The following is a 17,756-nucleotide window of genomic DNA, read 5'->3' on the forward strand; positions in this document are numbered from 1 at the left end:
TTTAAAATTTTACTAACAACTGGGTTTTTAAATTCGAATACGGGGGTAGATTTTTACACACACACACCCACACACACATCAAAGCATATACAATCCTCTCATGCACGGCCATTTAATCTTAAACGTTTTCTTCGATAAATATACTCGTTTCGTTAAAATTTTTGTCTTTTCATAAGTACAATGATAACATTCATCTAGTACAAAAACTTGTCCTGCACGAGATCCACGATGCAGATTTCTCTGTCCGGGTGGAGTCTTTTAACGTGAGTTCTAACATTGGGCGAGTGTTTCGTGCAGTAGTTGCAGTACAGACACTTAAACCGAGGTTTTTGGCCGCATTGGTATTTGAGATGATTGCGTAAATTGTCTTTGCGCGTGAACGTCGTGGGACACTGGGGACACAGGAAACGACCGCTCTCCGACTGGCTCACGGGTATCTCGAGGTGAGTTGGTCGCCCGAACGGTGAGTAGAACAGCGAATCAATTCCTGAAACATACAAATTTTGGTTACCTCGTTAGTGAAAGTGGTACTACCATTTTCTTCATTTTTTTTTTTTTTTTTTTTTTTTTTTCTTTTCTGGTACGGATAGTGGGAGTAGAGCTAGTTTGTACGTAGCAACAGCAGTTGACGGGTAATTAAAATTGATAGATCGAGTATATATTGGTATATATGTATTTTTTTTGGTCTTTTATTGCATATTATAATTTAATATAAAATATAAAACTCTACGATTTTTTCCTAAATACAGTGACAATTTCATCTACAAAATTCGAGATGATCTTACACGGAGTACAATGCCCAAACTAAACTTTTCCTATTTTTTTTTTTTTTCAGCCTCCTCAGTACGAGTCCAAGTGAACCTTTGCGTGCTCCCGCAAGTGATGTCGATGCTTGAACATTTTCATGCACTTTTCGCACTGAAAGTTCGGAGCTTTCCCTGCAATTTTAACTGAGTGAAAACATTGTTAGTGCTCGTTGATGCTAGCAAAGCAGATATTTTTATGTACCGCATTCGAATTTGAGATGGCGCACCAGGGTGTACTTGCGGAAGTAGCGACGACCGCAACGCTCGCACTTGAAGGGCAGGGGATCGTTGGCTATGGTGCACGACAACGGTGACTGCAGGAATATCTGGGCTGGTCCTTGGAAAAGCCAATCTGCAACACAAATCGTTTAGTATCAAGAATTTCATTTTTTTTTCTTTGTCACTGTTTTTTTGCTATCGAGTTGTTTGAATTGGGAATACGAGCAATCAAATTGCGTGCCATATAGGATTACCCATACATCCACACTCACGATTATGGGAGACTAGCAGGTTTATCTTGGTCGCTGAATACTAGTTTTTTTTCGACAGTTTATTATCAAGTTGTTTCTTCTGTACAGTCGTTATTAAATATCATATATTTCAACACGTGCAACCGCGTCACGAATATGTTAAATACAAAAACTACACTATTCGAAGTAAACGTTAAAAATCCGATTCACCAAAGTAAATGCAAAAATCGTTAACAATTGCTTTTCTGAAAACCTTTTACAATTGAAAAAAAAGCCGCGCATTGTTTTTCGCGTCCTAAAAAAACACACACTTACAACAAGAAGTACCCACAAAAATGTCGAAGAGGGTTGGAAAAAAAAAAAAAAAATCATTTTCCAGCAGATGATAGCTAACTCGTCGATTTGTATCTCCCGTGTTTGGCGACCTGATGGTTCGTGAGCTCGTAGCGCCGATAAAAGCTTCGCTGGCAAACATCGCAGCTGAACTTGGGCGCCTGTAAACACTCCAGTCGTACATGACGCATCAGGTTCTCGATACGGTTGTAGCTCCTGTTGCACTGACAGCACACGAAGGCCTGGTTGCTGCCCTGTGCCGTGCTCGCCGGTCGCCGTGAATACCTGCGTCGGGGCTTCGTGTAGTCACTATAATCGACGTCACCTATTTCGATAGTTGGTGGAAGCGGTGGGTCGGCGATGACGCCGTACTCGCTGCTTAATCCGATAGTTGGTGGAAGCGGTGGGTCGGCGATGATACCGTAATCGTCGTTGACGTAATAGTACTCTGTGGGGAAGAAAATCAGAGGTTGTTTGTACAAAATCTTGGAAAAAGCTGGTTTTTTTTTTTATCAAGAGGTACATAGCTTACGCGTACGGCGCTTCGGAGCGTAGAGCTATATGGATTAATTTTTATGTGATTTATGGACAATGCGATGATAGTCAAGAGAAGCGATCGATAAGTCCTGGCAAATCGTTTTATTGTACATTTTGTTTCATTATTACAAAAAACAAAAAATATCTTTACAAGCGCCAGTCTTGTCAGTTACAAAAATGGAAACTGTGCACGTGCTCCTTTAGATGGTGTTTGTGCTTGTAGCGCTTGTTAGGACACAACCGGCAGACGAAACGTGGCTCGGCGCCGCAGGCATTGCGTCTGTGGACGTTCAGAGACTTGCGCCACTTGTACCGCCTGCCGCATCGAGTGCACTCGTGTTTTCGCTCTTCTTCGTCTTTGCCACCTGAAAACATGAGTTTTTAGGGATATTGTGTTTTTCAATGTGGAGTTTTTTTTTTTTTTTTTTTTTTTCAATTGTAACTGTGTCATAAAATATATTAATAATTTCTAGGATATCAGAAATAATGGAGTAGTTATGAAGAAAAAAATTTAAAAAAAACAATGAGTGGATCGCGTCACAAGGGAAAACATTTGTTGCAAGGAAGATTGAAAGATATATTAATGAGTTTTTCGTAAGTTGTTTATTTTCCTTGTAAATAAGGATTTTTACAGAATTAGAAAGAGACAGATAGTAGTAGTTATTATAATAAATGATTAGAAATATTATTAAAAATATATGTATATAAGTCTATGTAAACTTATTCAATGGAAGTACCATCACTAGCTTTAAAAATTAATTAACAACTTTGACATTTATTTACATTTTTACATACAAATATCTTTAGGTTCACATGAGCAAGGTTATTAAAGCTTGAGTTCGTTGTGGACTTGATAAAATTAAACAAACTTAAATCTACAAGCCTCATTGAGATTTTTTAATAACACTAAATATTATTCGAAAACCTAATTGTAATATTTAAACTTTGATGGTGAGGCAGGTGTAATCAAAAGATATAAATAGTAAAAAACAATGTTTTGGTGACTTTTATAGGATAAAACTTTTTTGACCCGCGTATGTTAACTTTTTTACTTTATTGTACACATGGAATCTTCACCAAAACAACACTTGTACTCGTTTTTCAAACATACCAATTGAATTTCGTTGAATCCAAAAGTTCAGGAAAAGCTTAGACTTTGAAAGTGTCTCAATATTATTTAACGACGCATAAAAACCACATATACAAAAAAAAATAAATAAATAAAAAATAAATGAACGAAATGATTCCTTATTTACCAATAAAATTTTTAAGAATCAATAGAATGTAGCCGGCTTAGGTGTTTCTTGAGATGTTGTTTGTGCTTGTACCGATTGCCACAGACGACACAGACGAACTGCTGCCCGACACCGCACACACGTCGTTGGTGCTGCATCAGCGAGATCCGCGTCTTGTAATTTTTAAAGCAACGCTCGCACGTGTATTGCCAGTGATCGGTCCAGTTTTTGTCTGCAAAAACACAAACATAGGTTTGGCTGTAGCAACATCGCCTTGACGGACGATCAGTTTTTTTTTTTTTTTTTATTATTTTATACGTTTAAGCACTGATTAGAAAGAGAGAGATGAAGAGCCGTTGTTGTTGTTGTTAATTATTTTTTATTTTGTTGTTTCCAGCGGTTTGGGAAAGTTGTTCTCTTTTTTTTTTTCGAATCTTGGGCGTTATTGTTTTATTTCGATCGACGGAGAGAGAGAGAGAGAGAGAGAGAGAGACATAGTAACATTAAAAAAAAAAAAAAAAAAAAAAAAAAAAAAGAAAACAGTGTGAACGAGCAGCGTAAGATTCGGTAAGATTAATCAATTACTTGAAAGCGTTCGATTTAGGACGAGTACACCAGCCAAGGATGAAGTCGTCCCGCGTGCTGTTGCAGGTGGTGCTTGTGCTTGAAGCATTTCGAGCAGATCGAGCACACGAATTTTCGTACCCCACTGCACTCGTGCTGTTGGTGCCGTACCAGGGATCCTTTGGTTTTGTACACTTTTCTGCACCGGTCGCAGGTGAAGCGAATCGCAAAATCTGAAATGATGAAGCATTCGGGGTTACTGGTGACTATCGAAGTCAGTGGGCTAACTTTTTTCCTCAGAGCAACACCATTTTGGGTAAGAAAGAAACAAAAACAAACAAAAAACAATAATAGATTTCACAGCGAGTTTGTTCGTCTTGTGGCGAGAATAACGATGCAAATAATAGACATGTATATTGTAAAATATTTCCATTGAAGTTTTGCTTATTTTAACGGTACTGTTTTTATTGACACCGATGCGTTGAAAGCAGTGCCAGACATTAGTCTTCATTCGGATGGAGTTAAAATTTTTTAAGATTTTCAATTCACGTAATCTAAAAGCAGGCACCTGAAAAATAAAAAATAAAACATTAACAAGTGCTTAATTTTCCGCAAATTATGAAGTTTTTTGACTGATGACAAACAACAAAAAAAACCAAAATGAAAATAAAAAAATATTATTGCTACTAAAAATCCAAAACATCTTCATTGAGGACCAGTGAGGATTTCTTCAGTTGTCGTTTTCGAGATTTTTCTCTCTGTGATCTTCGTTGAAGAAATCAATGGAAACAATTTTTTTTTTTTTTTTTTTAAACACGGTAATGGTTCAAAAACATATTTTATTACTCCATAAGCGTGCACACTATGATTACAAGAAATTGTAAGTCGATCATTGTCTAACATGTGTAAACGAATAAGTAACTCAACCCAATACTCAAACATTTTACGGTTTCTACCAATTTTTGTTTGTAATTACATTACAATAACACCTCATGTTATGGCGTATCATTGTATGATACGGATTTAAAAAAAAAAAAACTGTTTTGTTTAACTAATTCTATCAAAGAAATAGCAGAGTAACAATGATAGGGCTTATCTGAGTATTGGATAATTAAAAACCAAATATCCAGGACGTACATTTTAAATGCATTTCAACTCGGAAAACGCACGTAACTATCGAGTATTCGAGTATTCGGGCAAACATTTTATCGCATTCATTTGTTAGCAATGAATTTTCACTCTCCCAACTTTCCCTAATTGTTTGCACGTGTTTTAAGCTTTAAGCTACTCTACTTATGAGCTGTAGGTATACTTACAATTGGAAATAGGTGAACGATCCTAATTACATAGTAACAAAACTCGACATGTTTGAGTATCGGGTCAGTTCTCTTACATCATGAAAGTGTAAGAATAAAAGATTACGCAAACAATGTACAATTGAAGTTAATTGTAGCAAAAGAAAAGTGGCGTTTTCTGGTGCAATACGACGATTATAAATAATTATATACTATACAACAACAGGACGAAATTATAATAGTTGGCAACTACAGTTGACCGAACCCTTAGTGGATGTTAGAGCTTGCATAGCGTCGCGGCAAGAAAGAAACTTTTTGTCCGAGAGTGGTCTTGGGGTGTTTTTTCTTCGACTCGCCGTAAATGTCTTTGTGGACGGTCGTTAGATGCCGCGTAAAGTTGCTCTTCTGCTTGGTCCTGTGGACGCAGTGCGGGCACTTGAACTGCGGAGGCTTGTCGCACTCCTCGTCGGTGTGTCTCTTCAGGCTGCTGAAGTGCTTGTATTTTTTGCCACAGTTGTAGCAACAGAAGCGCTTGTCCTCGTCTTCGGAGTGCTCTCTCGTCGGTGGGTTTGGGGTCTTCCGTGATGATGAATCTGTGGGAACAGAGGAAGCAAAACGAGACGAAAAGTTAGTTCAAGCTTTCTTTTCTGGCTTTTTTGAGGGATGCAAGTGGATCGGGGTTTGCAAGCTCTGGCGCTGGTTGTACCGGGGATTTTCAGTGATGAATATAACGTTAGGTACGACAAATGCGATTAATCTTCGTAGTTTTTCCGAATGGCAATTTTTATAGTGGATAAAATCAAAAAGTGGGTAAAAATTATCTTCAGTGTGTGTGTTTTTTTTTTTTTTTTTTTCTTCCTTGTAGAGCTTACTGATTTCGAAAGACAAAAAAATTATCTGCGAGTAATAATCATATTTTTTTGAGTGCATCTTTTTCTTTGTGTGTTTTACTACTATAGTTCATTTTCGAAATGTCTATTTCTACTGTGAAACCATTGATTCTATGTTATTTTATGCACACAATTGTCTCTGTGTTATAATTTATGATACTAAAGTGAATTTTGTAGTTCAACTCTGAGTTTTAAATTTAATTTAAAGATAATATTAATTTCTTATTTTTTGATACAATTACATTTTAGTAAAAAATTAAATTAAATTTTTAATCAATTAGCATTTCAATTACCTTGTAAATGTTACTTTTAATTAAAACAATTTTTAATTGTACATTATATTGAATGGTTCACTGAATTGCGAATAGACTGATAATAAAGTTTTGAATCACTCCGTTGTAAAATTAATTGTTTTAAAACTCTGAGTTCTACTTCTAATTGTTTGTTGATTAAACATTTTTAAAAGCTTTTTAAAACAACGAAGTAATGTCATAATAATTGCAATCGTCGAATGAAAAAATTAAAAAATTTCAACAATTCCCTTCAATGGTTGCAGTGTCAACATACACGAAAAATAAAAAATAGGCACCCCATACTTGGATTTTTAGTTGTCATTCGTGAAACAATTCCCATTGTTAACCAGATTATTTGTTAAAAATTTCACACCACAATTCATCTTATTATCCTGAAAATTTTATTTACCATTTTTTGTCATGTCAATGCTCGTGAATAACAGTCTACCAGCGCACAAGTGTTATTTGAAAAACAGCGCGTGTTTCTGATACTCGAAAATCTTCTGGTTTTGCTCGATGATCTTCTTGATGAGACAATCCTTCTCCAGGAAGGAGGACGTACAATCCACGGCGCCGTTTTCCCTGTAACCGTAACGATCGCCATGAACAGTTCTCAGATGCCGCGTGCAGTTACTTTTTTGTTTGAACGCCCGAGAACAGTAGTAGCATTTAAAGCGCGCGGGTAGGCTGCACTCGTATTGCACGTGACGTTTGAGACATGTTGGACGCTTGTAGCGATTTCCACATTTGTCGCAACAATAAGGCAAGGACTCGTCGATCACCGATGACGATGATATTAATTTCTTCTGTGATGGCAAAGGTTTTGTTTGTATCCTTTTGATGACGCTGCTGATGATTCCTGTAGCAACAGAAGAAGCGACCTTTACGTGAGATACGTCTTTAGGGAAGAAACATTGTTTTGGTGGTGATCGTTTGCTCTATTTTTGGCAAACTCTTCAGAGAAGGATTTTCGATTGACATGTACAGGTGATTAACGCGTTTTTTCATGTTAGCAATAATTTGTTATGCATTGAGATTTAATATTTGATAGAATTAATATTTTGTACGAAAAAGTTATTTAAAATGAGAAAGTAATGTTTAAAAATTAAAAAAGAAAATGAAAAACACAAAGGAGATACTAAATCGTTGCTTGACTTGCTGAAAACAGTCCAAAAAACAATAATGTAATTAAGGCGTGAAAAAAAATATACATTGTTGAAGGCACGTATGTGGGTTATTATCTTCAGGTGATGAATCGTTGAAAAACATCTTCAGTTGATCCATTAATTACAATTATCTTCGAATAATGAATCGAGACAAGTCATCAATGTTTATTTTTAAACAGCTCAGTTTTGCTTCGTGTATCTATTAAATAAATCAATTATAAAAATCAGGTACTATTTGGAAACATATAGAGGGAAATTTATTTAAAGTTACAAAGTTTGTAGTTGCTTTCTGTTTTACCATTCCTAAAATACCAATACAGTTATTCAGAATGTCCTTTAACTTTCAAACGACTGACGATAAGAGATGCAACCTAGAAAAAATATTGAATTATTAATAACATTTTAACCAATTTAAACTTTCTTATATTAACTTAATTCTTTATAATTATGAAAAAAGTAAAAACACTGCAATTAAGTTCTTTTATAAAACTTTATTTAATTTTTAAAATTAACTACAGTCGGATTTATTGAAGATTAAAAGTATGATAGAAATCTGGAATGTTAAAATATTACATTATTACAAATCAGAAGGTATTAATGTACAGTAATGTCTGCATTAAAATTCTTTTTCTTCAGATGCTTAAGATCGGAATCAAAATCGATTAAATTTCTCAAAAAAATATGAAGAAAATTAAAATAACTTATTGGTACTGAAAAAATTTATTCCAAAACTTTACTTAATTCATATAAAGTTATTCAATGTTTACTAATTTATTATACATAGAATTTATCAAATAATAATGGCGTACGAAGTAACAGCTATGGAAAATACAAAATAGCTTTCTGAGGCGCTGAGCGGCGAGTAAGGCCATTGATTTCTTTAGAGTATCTTAATACGTAAAAATTAGTTATACTGTTTACGTTGTATACGGTATTTTCGATGTTATTTAATATTGAAGCTCACAGTTTAAATTACTATTACACTACATAAGGTTTCGTGGAGAATTTCCAAAATAAATAAGTAAAATATGCTATAAATGAAAAATAAAGAACTTTATAAAAATAAAAAAAATATATAAATAAAAAATTTAATCAACACAATTATTAATTAAATTAATTGAATATTATCAAAAGGCAATGATTTATAAACACATAATTACTATTACAAATATTAACATTTCCACGAATTTCTAAATCAGCAGCGTGAGTTTTCTAATAATTTAATTGAGTATTCAAATATGAAATTCCTTTAGGGTCAATTAATGAATTAGTATTCAACTTTCAAGTCCAAATTTTTAAAATATTTTACACCACTAAAAAAAGTATTTATACATGATCGATAGCTTAAATCTTTTATAATAATTAAAAATTGACAGAGATTAACTATTTATTACAAAAAAATTTTCAAACCGCATGTGCCCAGCTTTACACATTATCTATGGACTTCCTTTGTAAAATAGTTTGTTATGCAGATATATTGATGAATAAAAAAATTAAATTTCATTTCTTTACTACATTTTACAGAAAATATAAAATGGACCATGTAATTAACAAAAGCCTCAGAATATCCCTCTCGTTTTGTCGACAAAACGAGTCAAAAAATCAAAATAGTTTCCAGACTGATCTAAAAATTAAAGTATCTGAACTATCAGGAGTGAGGGACATTTCAAATTATTTTTTATAATTAGTGAAAGAGTTTCTTGAGTACCAAAATTATTGAAAATGATTTGAGAAATGCATAAACATTAGAAAAAAAAATACATATATTTTAGTTTAAAACATTGATTTATCAGGAAATGTTTTGAAATGCTACATTCAACGTCTCCAATTTTATAATCTAAATCTAAATGGTACATACATAAAGGCACGTAACACCAAGGCTTTTTGATCTTTTCTCACAGCTTAATTAGATGGACATTTTAGACGTTACTTTATCGTTTCACCAGGTGAATTACTTTGATAATTACTTATATATTAATAGCTAAATAATTATTTCTTATTAAGTAAGTGTAGTACATTTTAGTTTACTTCTACCCACATTTTTTTTTCTACTTAAATCCTAAAAATACAAAGCTCTGGTTTGACTCATTCAAGTGCAATAATTAGAAGCCGAAAGAAATGATTCGTTAAAAAGATAAACATTAACACATTACATTATTTGTTTAATTACTCCCAGTTAAAGCATTCCAGCCAAAATATTTTTAATTAAAGCTGATTTAAACAAATAAAAAATTAGTATTTCTACGTAAGCCGAAAAATATTTAACGATCAACGTTAAATTTTTTTAAATTTCAATGAAATCACAATATTTAGTTGTTTAAAAAAAAAGTAATAAAAAAATAATAATAGTGCAATAATCACATGTCGAATAAATTTTAAACATGAATAGTTAAAAAAAAAAAATTAATTTTGAAAACCTAAGTATTTTATGTAATATTGTTCTTATCAAATTATTGATAGTATATTTTTTGTATCATTTATATCAATATGTGACATATGATAAAAGATGACATAAACATACAGGTTAAATATTTTTGAAAATATTTTCTTTCTTTATTCTTGATAACAGGCATAGTTTTTTAAGTTTTAAAATTGTAAAAATGCTTTTTCACGTATTATTTAACTATATGTTTTATTAATAGTTAAGACTTAAAATATGTGCTCAATAGCTATATTTTGTATTTGTTTTTTAATAAACCATGATCGATATTTTTTACCGAACTCGAAATTTCAGTTATAATATAGTAACGAAAAAAAGTTACATACATTTTTTTTATTCAATTTTTAGCGTTATTTCTGAAAAGCAGTTTTTTTTTTTTTTTTTTTTTTTTTGAGGCACTATTATAGTATTATAAAAAAACAATTTAATACGCACTCTATGAGTAATATTTTTCATTAACTAATGTGCAACTCATATAGAGAAGCATGAGTGCATAATTAAAAATGATTACAAAATAATTTTTATCGCAATGATAATTAGTATTTTAACCTATGGCTTAAACTATTAAAAAATTATTCATGAAAACTTGTCAAAGAATATGCTTGATTAATCGATAAAAAATTCAAAGAAATAGCCTCGACTTGTGGAATTTCATATAAACTAAAAACTAAGTTTGCATATAATTATGCCTAAAATTTACAGCTTCGTTACTGCAGCGAAGCTGTATCTAGAAAAATTGGATGTTTTCGAAGTAGAACATAGTCTAATAAAATTTATTGTACATAGTATATTGGCTAGTTTTGTAGTAAAATTAAACATTCATGACGCTCTGTTGGCTTATTTAAGGAATGAGTATGTTTAGGTAGTTGTTTTTCTTTGCATTGTATTTGGCAAATGCATTATAGTTATCTTACTTATTATCATAGGTAGTGGAATAATCTTACTACTAGAAATAAAATATTTTGACCAAAAAAAATTACGTGTTGTGTATTTTTTGTATTTGATGTGAAAAAAAAAAAATAAAATAAAATAAATAAATAAAATAACTAAATAAACTGCACTCTATATTAAAATCAGTCTTATATTACAACATATGAGAGAATTAGCATTTATGGTGAAAACGGTAAAAAATATTCATTATGCAATAAATAAATGGGTAGGTATGCATGAAACTATTTACAGCGAGTATATTTCAGTAATCTATGCCGCACATGTAGTGACGATGTGCAGATATAACGTAAGCCAACATGCGCACAGTAATGTTCATTTTAAATACTTAGAAAATATGGAACCAGTGTGACCAGAATGGTTGCTATGGAAGAGTTTATGAGAACTGTTCGAGCTCGAAGCTATGTATTGATTTGGATAGCCTAAGGTATTAATATCGAATAATCATTTTTACAATTAAAATGCAGATTTTTCATCTTATTACATGTTCAATTTTTAACTAAAAAAAATTCAAAATGCTCAATTTTTCCCCCACGTTTCGTCAACCCAAACAATTTTTACGATCCAGCGTATTTTATCACAGCAAATTTTGTTACCTCATGCCAAAAGAGTTTTTTGTCTCTGATCCAAAAGTGATTGCACGAAAGTATTATTCATACTTTATTAAAATTTTCAAAATTTCAAAATACGCCTCTCGAATTTCCTATTCATCATCAAGCATCATCACACTCGTGAAATCGCAAAATTTAGCTTGAAATCCCCAATGCAGGATCGAAAGTGGCCCCGAGCAAGATAATATACTTTATATTTCATGTAAGGTTCAGCGTGAAAAGTATTTGCAACGCCGGCAGAAAAATACTATAAAAATCATCTCAACGCGGCATTCACGTGTCGTTAAAACGAAAAATCGTCAGGCACAGTCTGTCGTATTTTCCATTAGCGACGTACACATCGTATGTATTTGCAAAATTACACGATCTCCTGCTTGTAAAGCTTGTCCTTGTGCATACGCTCGATGTGCCGCGAGATGTGCATCTTCTGCTTGGCTCGATAAACGCAGTGCGGACACTGGAACTGGGGCTCCTTGCCGCACTCCCACTTCCGGTGATTCCTCAGGCTGCTCTTGAGCTTGTAGACGCGGCCACAGTTGGAGCAGCTGAAACCCTCGCCCGTACCGCTGCCCAACGAGTTGTCCAAACTCAAGCCCTTGCTTAGCTCAAGGCTCGAGCGCCACATGATTGAAGGCACGTTCTCGGCGAGCTTCTGCCAGGCTTCGGCCCACTTCAAGCTCGTCGCGATACTCAGATCCTCGGCTGTAACATAATGCAAGCCAGGAAGTGTTAGTACGGAAAAACCTTTGCCCAGCTAAGCCTGGGCAACACCAGCCCTTCTACTGAATTTCGCGCAAGCGTCGTTATCGTTAACCTTGCGAGTGAAAATTTCAGATTATCGAGTTGAAATTTCATTTTTGTATTTTATGTCACATACGGCTTTGCAGACATTTATTTGTATGATTTTATATTAGTATTATGGAGAAAGAGAGAGAGAAATGGGTGTGTATAGCTTATTTTCGAATTATCCGTCGTTTGCGTAAACCTATAAAAAGCAATCTTTGAAATTTTCCGCCCAAAGCAGCTACTGATAGTCAATGTAGATATTACTTGAATTTTGAAAAAGAATAAGCTTTTACAAAGAAAAAAAAAAAAAAATGGAGAAACGAAAATTTTTTCAAGTCAAATAGTGAAAGTATGTTTACAAAAGCTTCTACTATTAAATGCACATGCTACTTGAAAATGAATACTTTGTAGTAAGTAACGAGATATAATTGTGTGATAATATTTTGTCAAATTCCAAGAATACCGAGGAAATATGAAAAAATAATTATTCACCGAAGAATATGGAAATTGAAAAAATTATTTACTTATTTATAATTTTTCAAACTTTAAATTCTAAAGCAATAAGAAACAAACAGTTATTATGCTAAGAAAAAAAAAAAAAAAAAAAAAACTGTTTACTTATAAGCCAAAAAAAAAAAAATTGTAAACTACTGTAGCTAAACTTAAAATTCAACAAAGCAGAAAATACAGCAAAATGAAATAGTTTTACCACATATTTATCTAATGAGGATATTAATAAATAAATCGTTTATGCCATTGTGTCGAAAGGTACGAAAATAATTTATTCTGATTCATTAATGGAAAAACCAACTTATTATTTTAAAGATGATGACACGTTAGGAGTATACGCTTTTAGGGTTATTTTTTGTTTCAAATAAATTAATAATTTAAACATTGACTTGGATAAATCACAGTTGTTATTCTCTTGATGAATATTTCTGTTTGCATTTTGTAACTCTACGTTTAATTTTAACATTTGTCAAGTCTAATCCAGTTCTGTGGAATAAGAACCTAAAAAGAAAAAAATAATTATTTTAGTAAAATAATAAGAATTCTTTAAAAATAAAAAAAACATCGCTTATCATTTATGGAAATTAGCAGTATGTTAAAAAAAACAAAAACAATGATTTAATAAAATGTTACCTTTATTGGTGTTATACAAATTTTGAAATCAACATTATAGTATCTTCAATAAATTTTTAACAATATCTCTTAAATAGTTATACTCCAGAATATCAACTATTATTATTGTCTCTATATTTAACGAAGTAAACAAAAAATAAATAATAAAAATAATCGTATCTACACGTGATAGCTCCCTATTTTAAAATCTTAGTTAATCGACATCTTTATTATTCGCAAATGAAGTTATTCTCTCGTTCTCAAATGCTTGGATAAATTCCTAAATTTTGATTTAATATGTAATTCCTGTTTCGAGAAATACGTTTAAATCGTTGAACTAGCTTTGAGAACATGTAAGTACAATACTTTGTATCAATGGATGGTTTTAGTGTTTAAAAATTGCAGACTTATCGTATGGATAGTAAATTTTCGCATACAAGTATTATATACGTTTAAAAAAGTTGTAACAAAAAATAATTACTATTCAGTAAAACACAAAAATATCAGTATAAACTTAATACTGTGGATAAAACAATTTATAAAAGTATTTTTGACTTAGTTCCATCATAAATGATATGCGAATTTCTAAAACTACGTGAATGCGTGTCTCTTTTCATGAGTAATGAGCTTATCACGGCGGTAATATTTCTTAGGACAGAAAGTACAAGCGAAAGTGGGCTCCTCGACATGCTGCTTTAAATGAGCTGTCAGGTTGTGCTTGTACATAAACCAATTTTGGCAGATGTGGCATTGCAACTTTGGTCGTTGGCCGCACTCCACTTTTTCATGGCGTTTCAAACACGACAATCTCATGTACTGTCGGCCACAGTTCAAGCACCTAAACTTTGCTTGTTGAGGATTAACTAGTTGAGAGGTAGATGGCATGTAGATTGATTTTGGCTGCCAAAAACCTGAAAAAAATATAGTACCAGTGATGAAGATGGGTTCGATTAAATTGATTTCATAATTTAGTTAGAGTTAGAGTTTGTAAGCTTTAATTGGAATTTTTGTACCGCATCACCATGTATTTACAAATAAAATTGACAAAAATTGTTTTACGCAGGTATAAGTAATAGATATTTTTTTGTTTAATTAAATCTATGTTACAATCACTACAGTATTATTTGTAAGCATAAAACAATCGATAAAAAAAATAAATTATTAAATATTTGTTAATAGTATTTAACTATTAATATATTACTAGAAATGTATGGTAAAAACAATTATAATAAGTATGACTGGTTCTTATTGTAATAATAATATTGTTGTGCAAAACAAAGTTTTAGGTGTTTTTAATTATTATAAATTTTCGTACAGCATACAAATAGTTTGAAAAATCAGTGATCGGACATTGCCATTGAGTTGCCGATGATGTGGGATTGAAGTTTGCCATACTCATGGTGAGAAAAACAACATTATGATCGATTTAATTGCCTGGAATATAAAATAATACAATTAATACGAGTTTTTATTAAGATTTAACTCGATGAAAATACAACGGGAGAATTTCATTATTTAAATGTAAATAAATAAACAAAGTTTGTACATACATGTACATATTTATTAATGCAAATGGGATACATACGATACATAATAGGAAAAAATAACTAAAAAAAGTTACTTATATTTTGAAGTACATAACTAAAAAAATGAGGTTATGAGATACAAACAATTAGGGATTGTAAAAAGTATAAACTAATAAATGAATGAAAAATAAAAAATATGGCCCAGTATTATCACAAATACTCTCCTTTCAAATGCATTGTCAGTCGAAAATATACTCATAAAATTTAAAATAAATAAGTGGAACAATAAATCAAATCTTTTTTTTTTATTTCGATGATTCTATCACAATCGAATTAAAGCTTTTTTTTCTTATAAAAAATACGTCTTTCAATTGTATTTTGATCAATTTTTATATGATTTTTCTCTCTTTCTTTTTTTTTTTTTTTTTTTTTTTTGTTAATTTTTTTAATTGAAAGACAAATTTTTGTTTTTCGTCAGTCTATCATGTTTATCAATAATAATCTTATTACTACTCTTAAATATAACAATGAAAAGCTTTTAATTATAATCGCGTTACATGGATTTTGCGCATTAAGGTAGAAAATTTGTAACCACGGTTGTTCAATTGAAATTCTTTCATCACAAAATTGACGTACTATAAGTCAGAAATTGTATGTGATTTTTTTTCAGGTTACATTATAAAATAAAAGTTACTAAAAGTTGTATTTAAAATAATAGAAACGACCAGGAAAGTTTAAGACTGGACTCTTACATCGTTTCAGTAGCACCTATATATTGTACATCATTGTACATAGAACGGCTTACTTATTTGAAGATTATTTTTTAATGATCCTAAGGTTCTTATGACTTTGAAACAATATATTTTTGAGATAACAAAAAATAAATGATTTTAAGATTCTTGGTACATAGAAATTTTTTAAAAATTAATGTTCAACTAAAAATAAATTCGAGTCGAGACGGCTTAAAAATTTTCCACCTTAGAGTCATCAAAGATTTGTTGTTTGAAGGTATAAGAAAGGAAGAAGCACAAGAAGAAAAAAAAAGGACAAAAAAAAATAAAACTCTTCAGTTCTGCTTGTCGTCTTTCTTCTGGGCACTGCTACGATCGTTCAGTCTCGAAAAGTGCTGCTCAACCTGATGCGCGTGCAAAATGAAGGACTTGAAGGCTGCAAACGGACACATCAGACACTTGAACTCCGGAGCCTCGCACTTGTGCTTCAGATAATTGCTCCACATCTTGTAGAACTTGGAGCATTTGGTGCACGTGTAGCCGAGCATCTGCTCGCCCGCGTATGTCTTGCGATAGGCTGAAATTAGACAAACACAAGTTAAACCAGAGTTTGGGCTCTACTGAGAGTGTTTTTTTTTAGCCTTGGAAATAATATGCAAGCGTTGCGCCGGTAGATTTTTTTAAGGCTTGCGTTTGAGATAGTTGCGTGTCTACCGTTTTGCAAAGTTAAAGGAGGAAGATGCTTAATTTACGAAAATAGAGTATCAATGAAGCTAAACAAGCTGGCAAGCTTATGATTTACGAAAGGTCAGTTGTGATTGTTTGATGAAACTATCATCAGATATTCCGAATTTAGTTTGCTGTGCTACTGTTTTAGGATAATTTTTTGGTTAAATCTAGTATAAATGTTAATGCTTAAGCACTACTTTAACCATGTCTATGATATATTTGTCTCAAGTTTGACGCGGAAATTATAAAAAAAAAACAGACATTATTAGTTACAAAAAAATTTATTAATTAACAGAAGTTACAGATTTTCCTCTATATTTAGCATGGATAAAGTATTTTTACGTTGGAATGCAACGATGAAAACAGTAAAACACATGATACACCCCTAAAAAAGTGTACGCTTAAACATCCTTCGGTTGAATAATTTTGTTATGAAAAGCCTTGAGGTGCCTTTTGACGCAGGACTTGTACTTGCTACTAAAATCGCAATAGTCGCAGAAATGAGTGCAACTGTTGTGGTCGCCGTGTACGTTCCTCACGTGGCGCTTGACGTTTGTCTTGAAGGTGCTGTGATACTTGCAAGCGCTGCACTTGTAAGTACCAATGGAGAACCTCCAAGTTTTCTGATTTAAGTACGTGTTTGATGTCAACTGTTGAATTCCCGGGTGTATCCACGTTGACATGGAATTCTTCTCTGAAACAGAAAAATTTCCGGTGATTTTCGTTAGTAAGTATTTGTTTTCAAAGCATTTTTCGATGATGGATGATGAGCCTAGTTTGATTCATTTAATAATTAGACAGAGAAGTATTGTAGCGCCTTTTGTTCAATCACAATAATAAATAAAGGATTTTTACTTTACTTTAGCTGTAATAATTTATGCACATTAAGAACAAATTGTTTTTTTTAAGCTAAAAATTTTAATTCATCCACTTGGAGTCGAAACAAGTTTTGGTTACGCTTATCAGTACATGAAAAATACAAAAAACAGTTTTTTCTGGAAAAAAGTAAAATTTCTTCTATTAATAGCCACAAAACAGTCTGATGCTAACTCATGGGAATTTTTGTTGCCTTAGTAAGTCCTAGCGATTTCGTGATCGCGATTGATATGGCTTCTGAGGAGATATTTCAGTCGTGCGCGATGAGAACAGAAAGGACATGGAAATAGCGGCTCGACTTGACAAAAATAATCCATGTGCGTCCGAAGGTGACTCCAGTTGCTGTAGAATTGGCTGCACTTTAGACAGCGTAAGCTGAATTTGCACTGGTTTATTAC

The 17,756-nt window shown here is 32.3% G+C and overlaps 4 protein-coding genes and 1 long non-coding RNA gene across 5 annotated transcripts; all 5 read right to left on the reverse strand.

Moving 5' to 3' along the window:
• Positions 1-791: 791 nt before the first annotated feature.
• Positions 792-1,823, reverse strand: LOC149375078 (uncharacterized). Its single transcript, XM_089590557.1, has 3 exons — positions 1,592-1,823; positions 1,009-1,158; positions 792-938 (listed from the first exon to the last, which is right to left on the reverse strand). Exons 1-3 carry the CDS (start codon positions 1,791-1,793, stop codon positions 841-843), a joined length of 450 nt encoding a protein of 149 aa, XP_089446683.1. The 5' UTR covers positions 1,794-1,823; the 3' UTR covers positions 792-840.
• A 1,590-nt stretch (positions 1,824-3,413) lies between these two features.
• On the reverse strand, positions 3,414-4,256 carry LOC106646034 (uncharacterized). The gene is made up of 3 exons (XM_023390265.2): positions 4,252-4,256; positions 3,967-4,178; positions 3,414-3,613 (listed from the first exon to the last, which is right to left on the reverse strand). The coding sequence occupies exons 1-3, from the start codon at positions 4,254-4,256 to the stop codon at positions 3,414-3,416; spliced, it is 417 nt and encodes a 138-aa protein (XP_023246033.2).
• Positions 4,257-5,507: 1,251 nt separating this feature from the next.
• Positions 5,508-7,263, reverse strand: LOC149375079 (longitudinals lacking protein, isoforms F/I/K/T-like). Its single transcript, XM_089590458.1, has 2 exons — positions 6,833-7,263; positions 5,508-5,833 (listed from the first exon to the last, which is right to left on the reverse strand). The coding sequence occupies exons 1-2, from the start codon at positions 6,843-6,845 to the stop codon at positions 5,508-5,510; spliced, it is 339 nt and encodes a 112-aa protein (XP_089446584.1). The 5' UTR covers positions 6,846-7,263.
• Positions 7,264-11,181: 3,918 nt separating this feature from the next.
• Positions 11,182-14,381, reverse strand: LOC106646026 (uncharacterized). The gene is made up of 2 exons (XM_089590459.1): positions 14,162-14,381; positions 11,182-12,290 (listed from the first exon to the last, which is right to left on the reverse strand). The coding sequence occupies exons 1-2, from the start codon at positions 14,379-14,381 to the stop codon at positions 11,947-11,949; spliced, it is 564 nt and encodes a 187-aa protein (XP_089446585.1). The 3' UTR covers positions 11,182-11,946.
• A 2,419-nt stretch (positions 14,382-16,800) lies between these two features.
• LOC106646636 (uncharacterized) lies at positions 16,801-17,543 on the reverse strand. Its single transcript, XR_016292923.1, has 2 exons — positions 17,533-17,543; positions 16,801-17,176 (listed from the first exon to the last, which is right to left on the reverse strand). It is a non-coding gene; the product is annotated as an uncharacterized LOC106646636 (long non-coding RNA).
• Positions 17,544-17,756: the final 213 nt, after the last annotated feature.

The sequence above is a fragment of the Copidosoma floridanum genome, unplaced genomic scaffold (assembly GCF_036245765.1).
Source record: "Copidosoma floridanum isolate Cflo_tuat_1 unplaced genomic scaffold, Cflo_Japanese_pri ptg000012l, whole genome shotgun sequence".
Taxonomy (NCBI): domain Eukaryota; kingdom Metazoa; phylum Arthropoda; class Insecta; order Hymenoptera; family Encyrtidae; genus Copidosoma; species Copidosoma floridanum.

Excerpts from the sequence above, each read along its gene's own strand:
- LOC149375078 (XM_089590557.1), bottom strand. The coding sequence starts at position 1,793 with ATGTACGACTGGAGTGTTTACAGGCGCCCAAGTTCAGCTGCGATGTTT. Across the intron at positions 1,159-1,591 it reads TTTTGTGGGTACTTCTTGTT|ATTGGCTTTTCCAAGGACCA; the intron begins GTAAGTGTGTGT and ends TTTGTGTTGCAG. Across the intron at positions 939-1,008 it reads CCATCTCAAATTCGAATGCG|GGAAAGCTCCGAACTTTCAG; the intron begins GTACATAAAAAT and ends TTAAAATTGCAG.
- LOC106646034 (XM_023390265.2), bottom strand. Across the intron at positions 3,614-3,966 it reads CCTAAATCGAACGCTTTCAA|ACAAAAACTGGACCGATCAC; the intron begins GTAATTGATTAA and ends GTGTTTTTGCAG.
- LOC106646026 (XM_089590459.1), bottom strand. The coding sequence starts at position 14,381 with ATGCCATCTACCTCTCAACTAGTTAATCCTCAACAAGCAAAGTTTAGG. Across the intron at positions 12,291-14,161 it reads CGAGGAGCCCACTTTCGCTT|CCGAGGATCTGAGTATCGCG; the intron begins GTACTTTCTGTC and ends ATTATGTTACAG.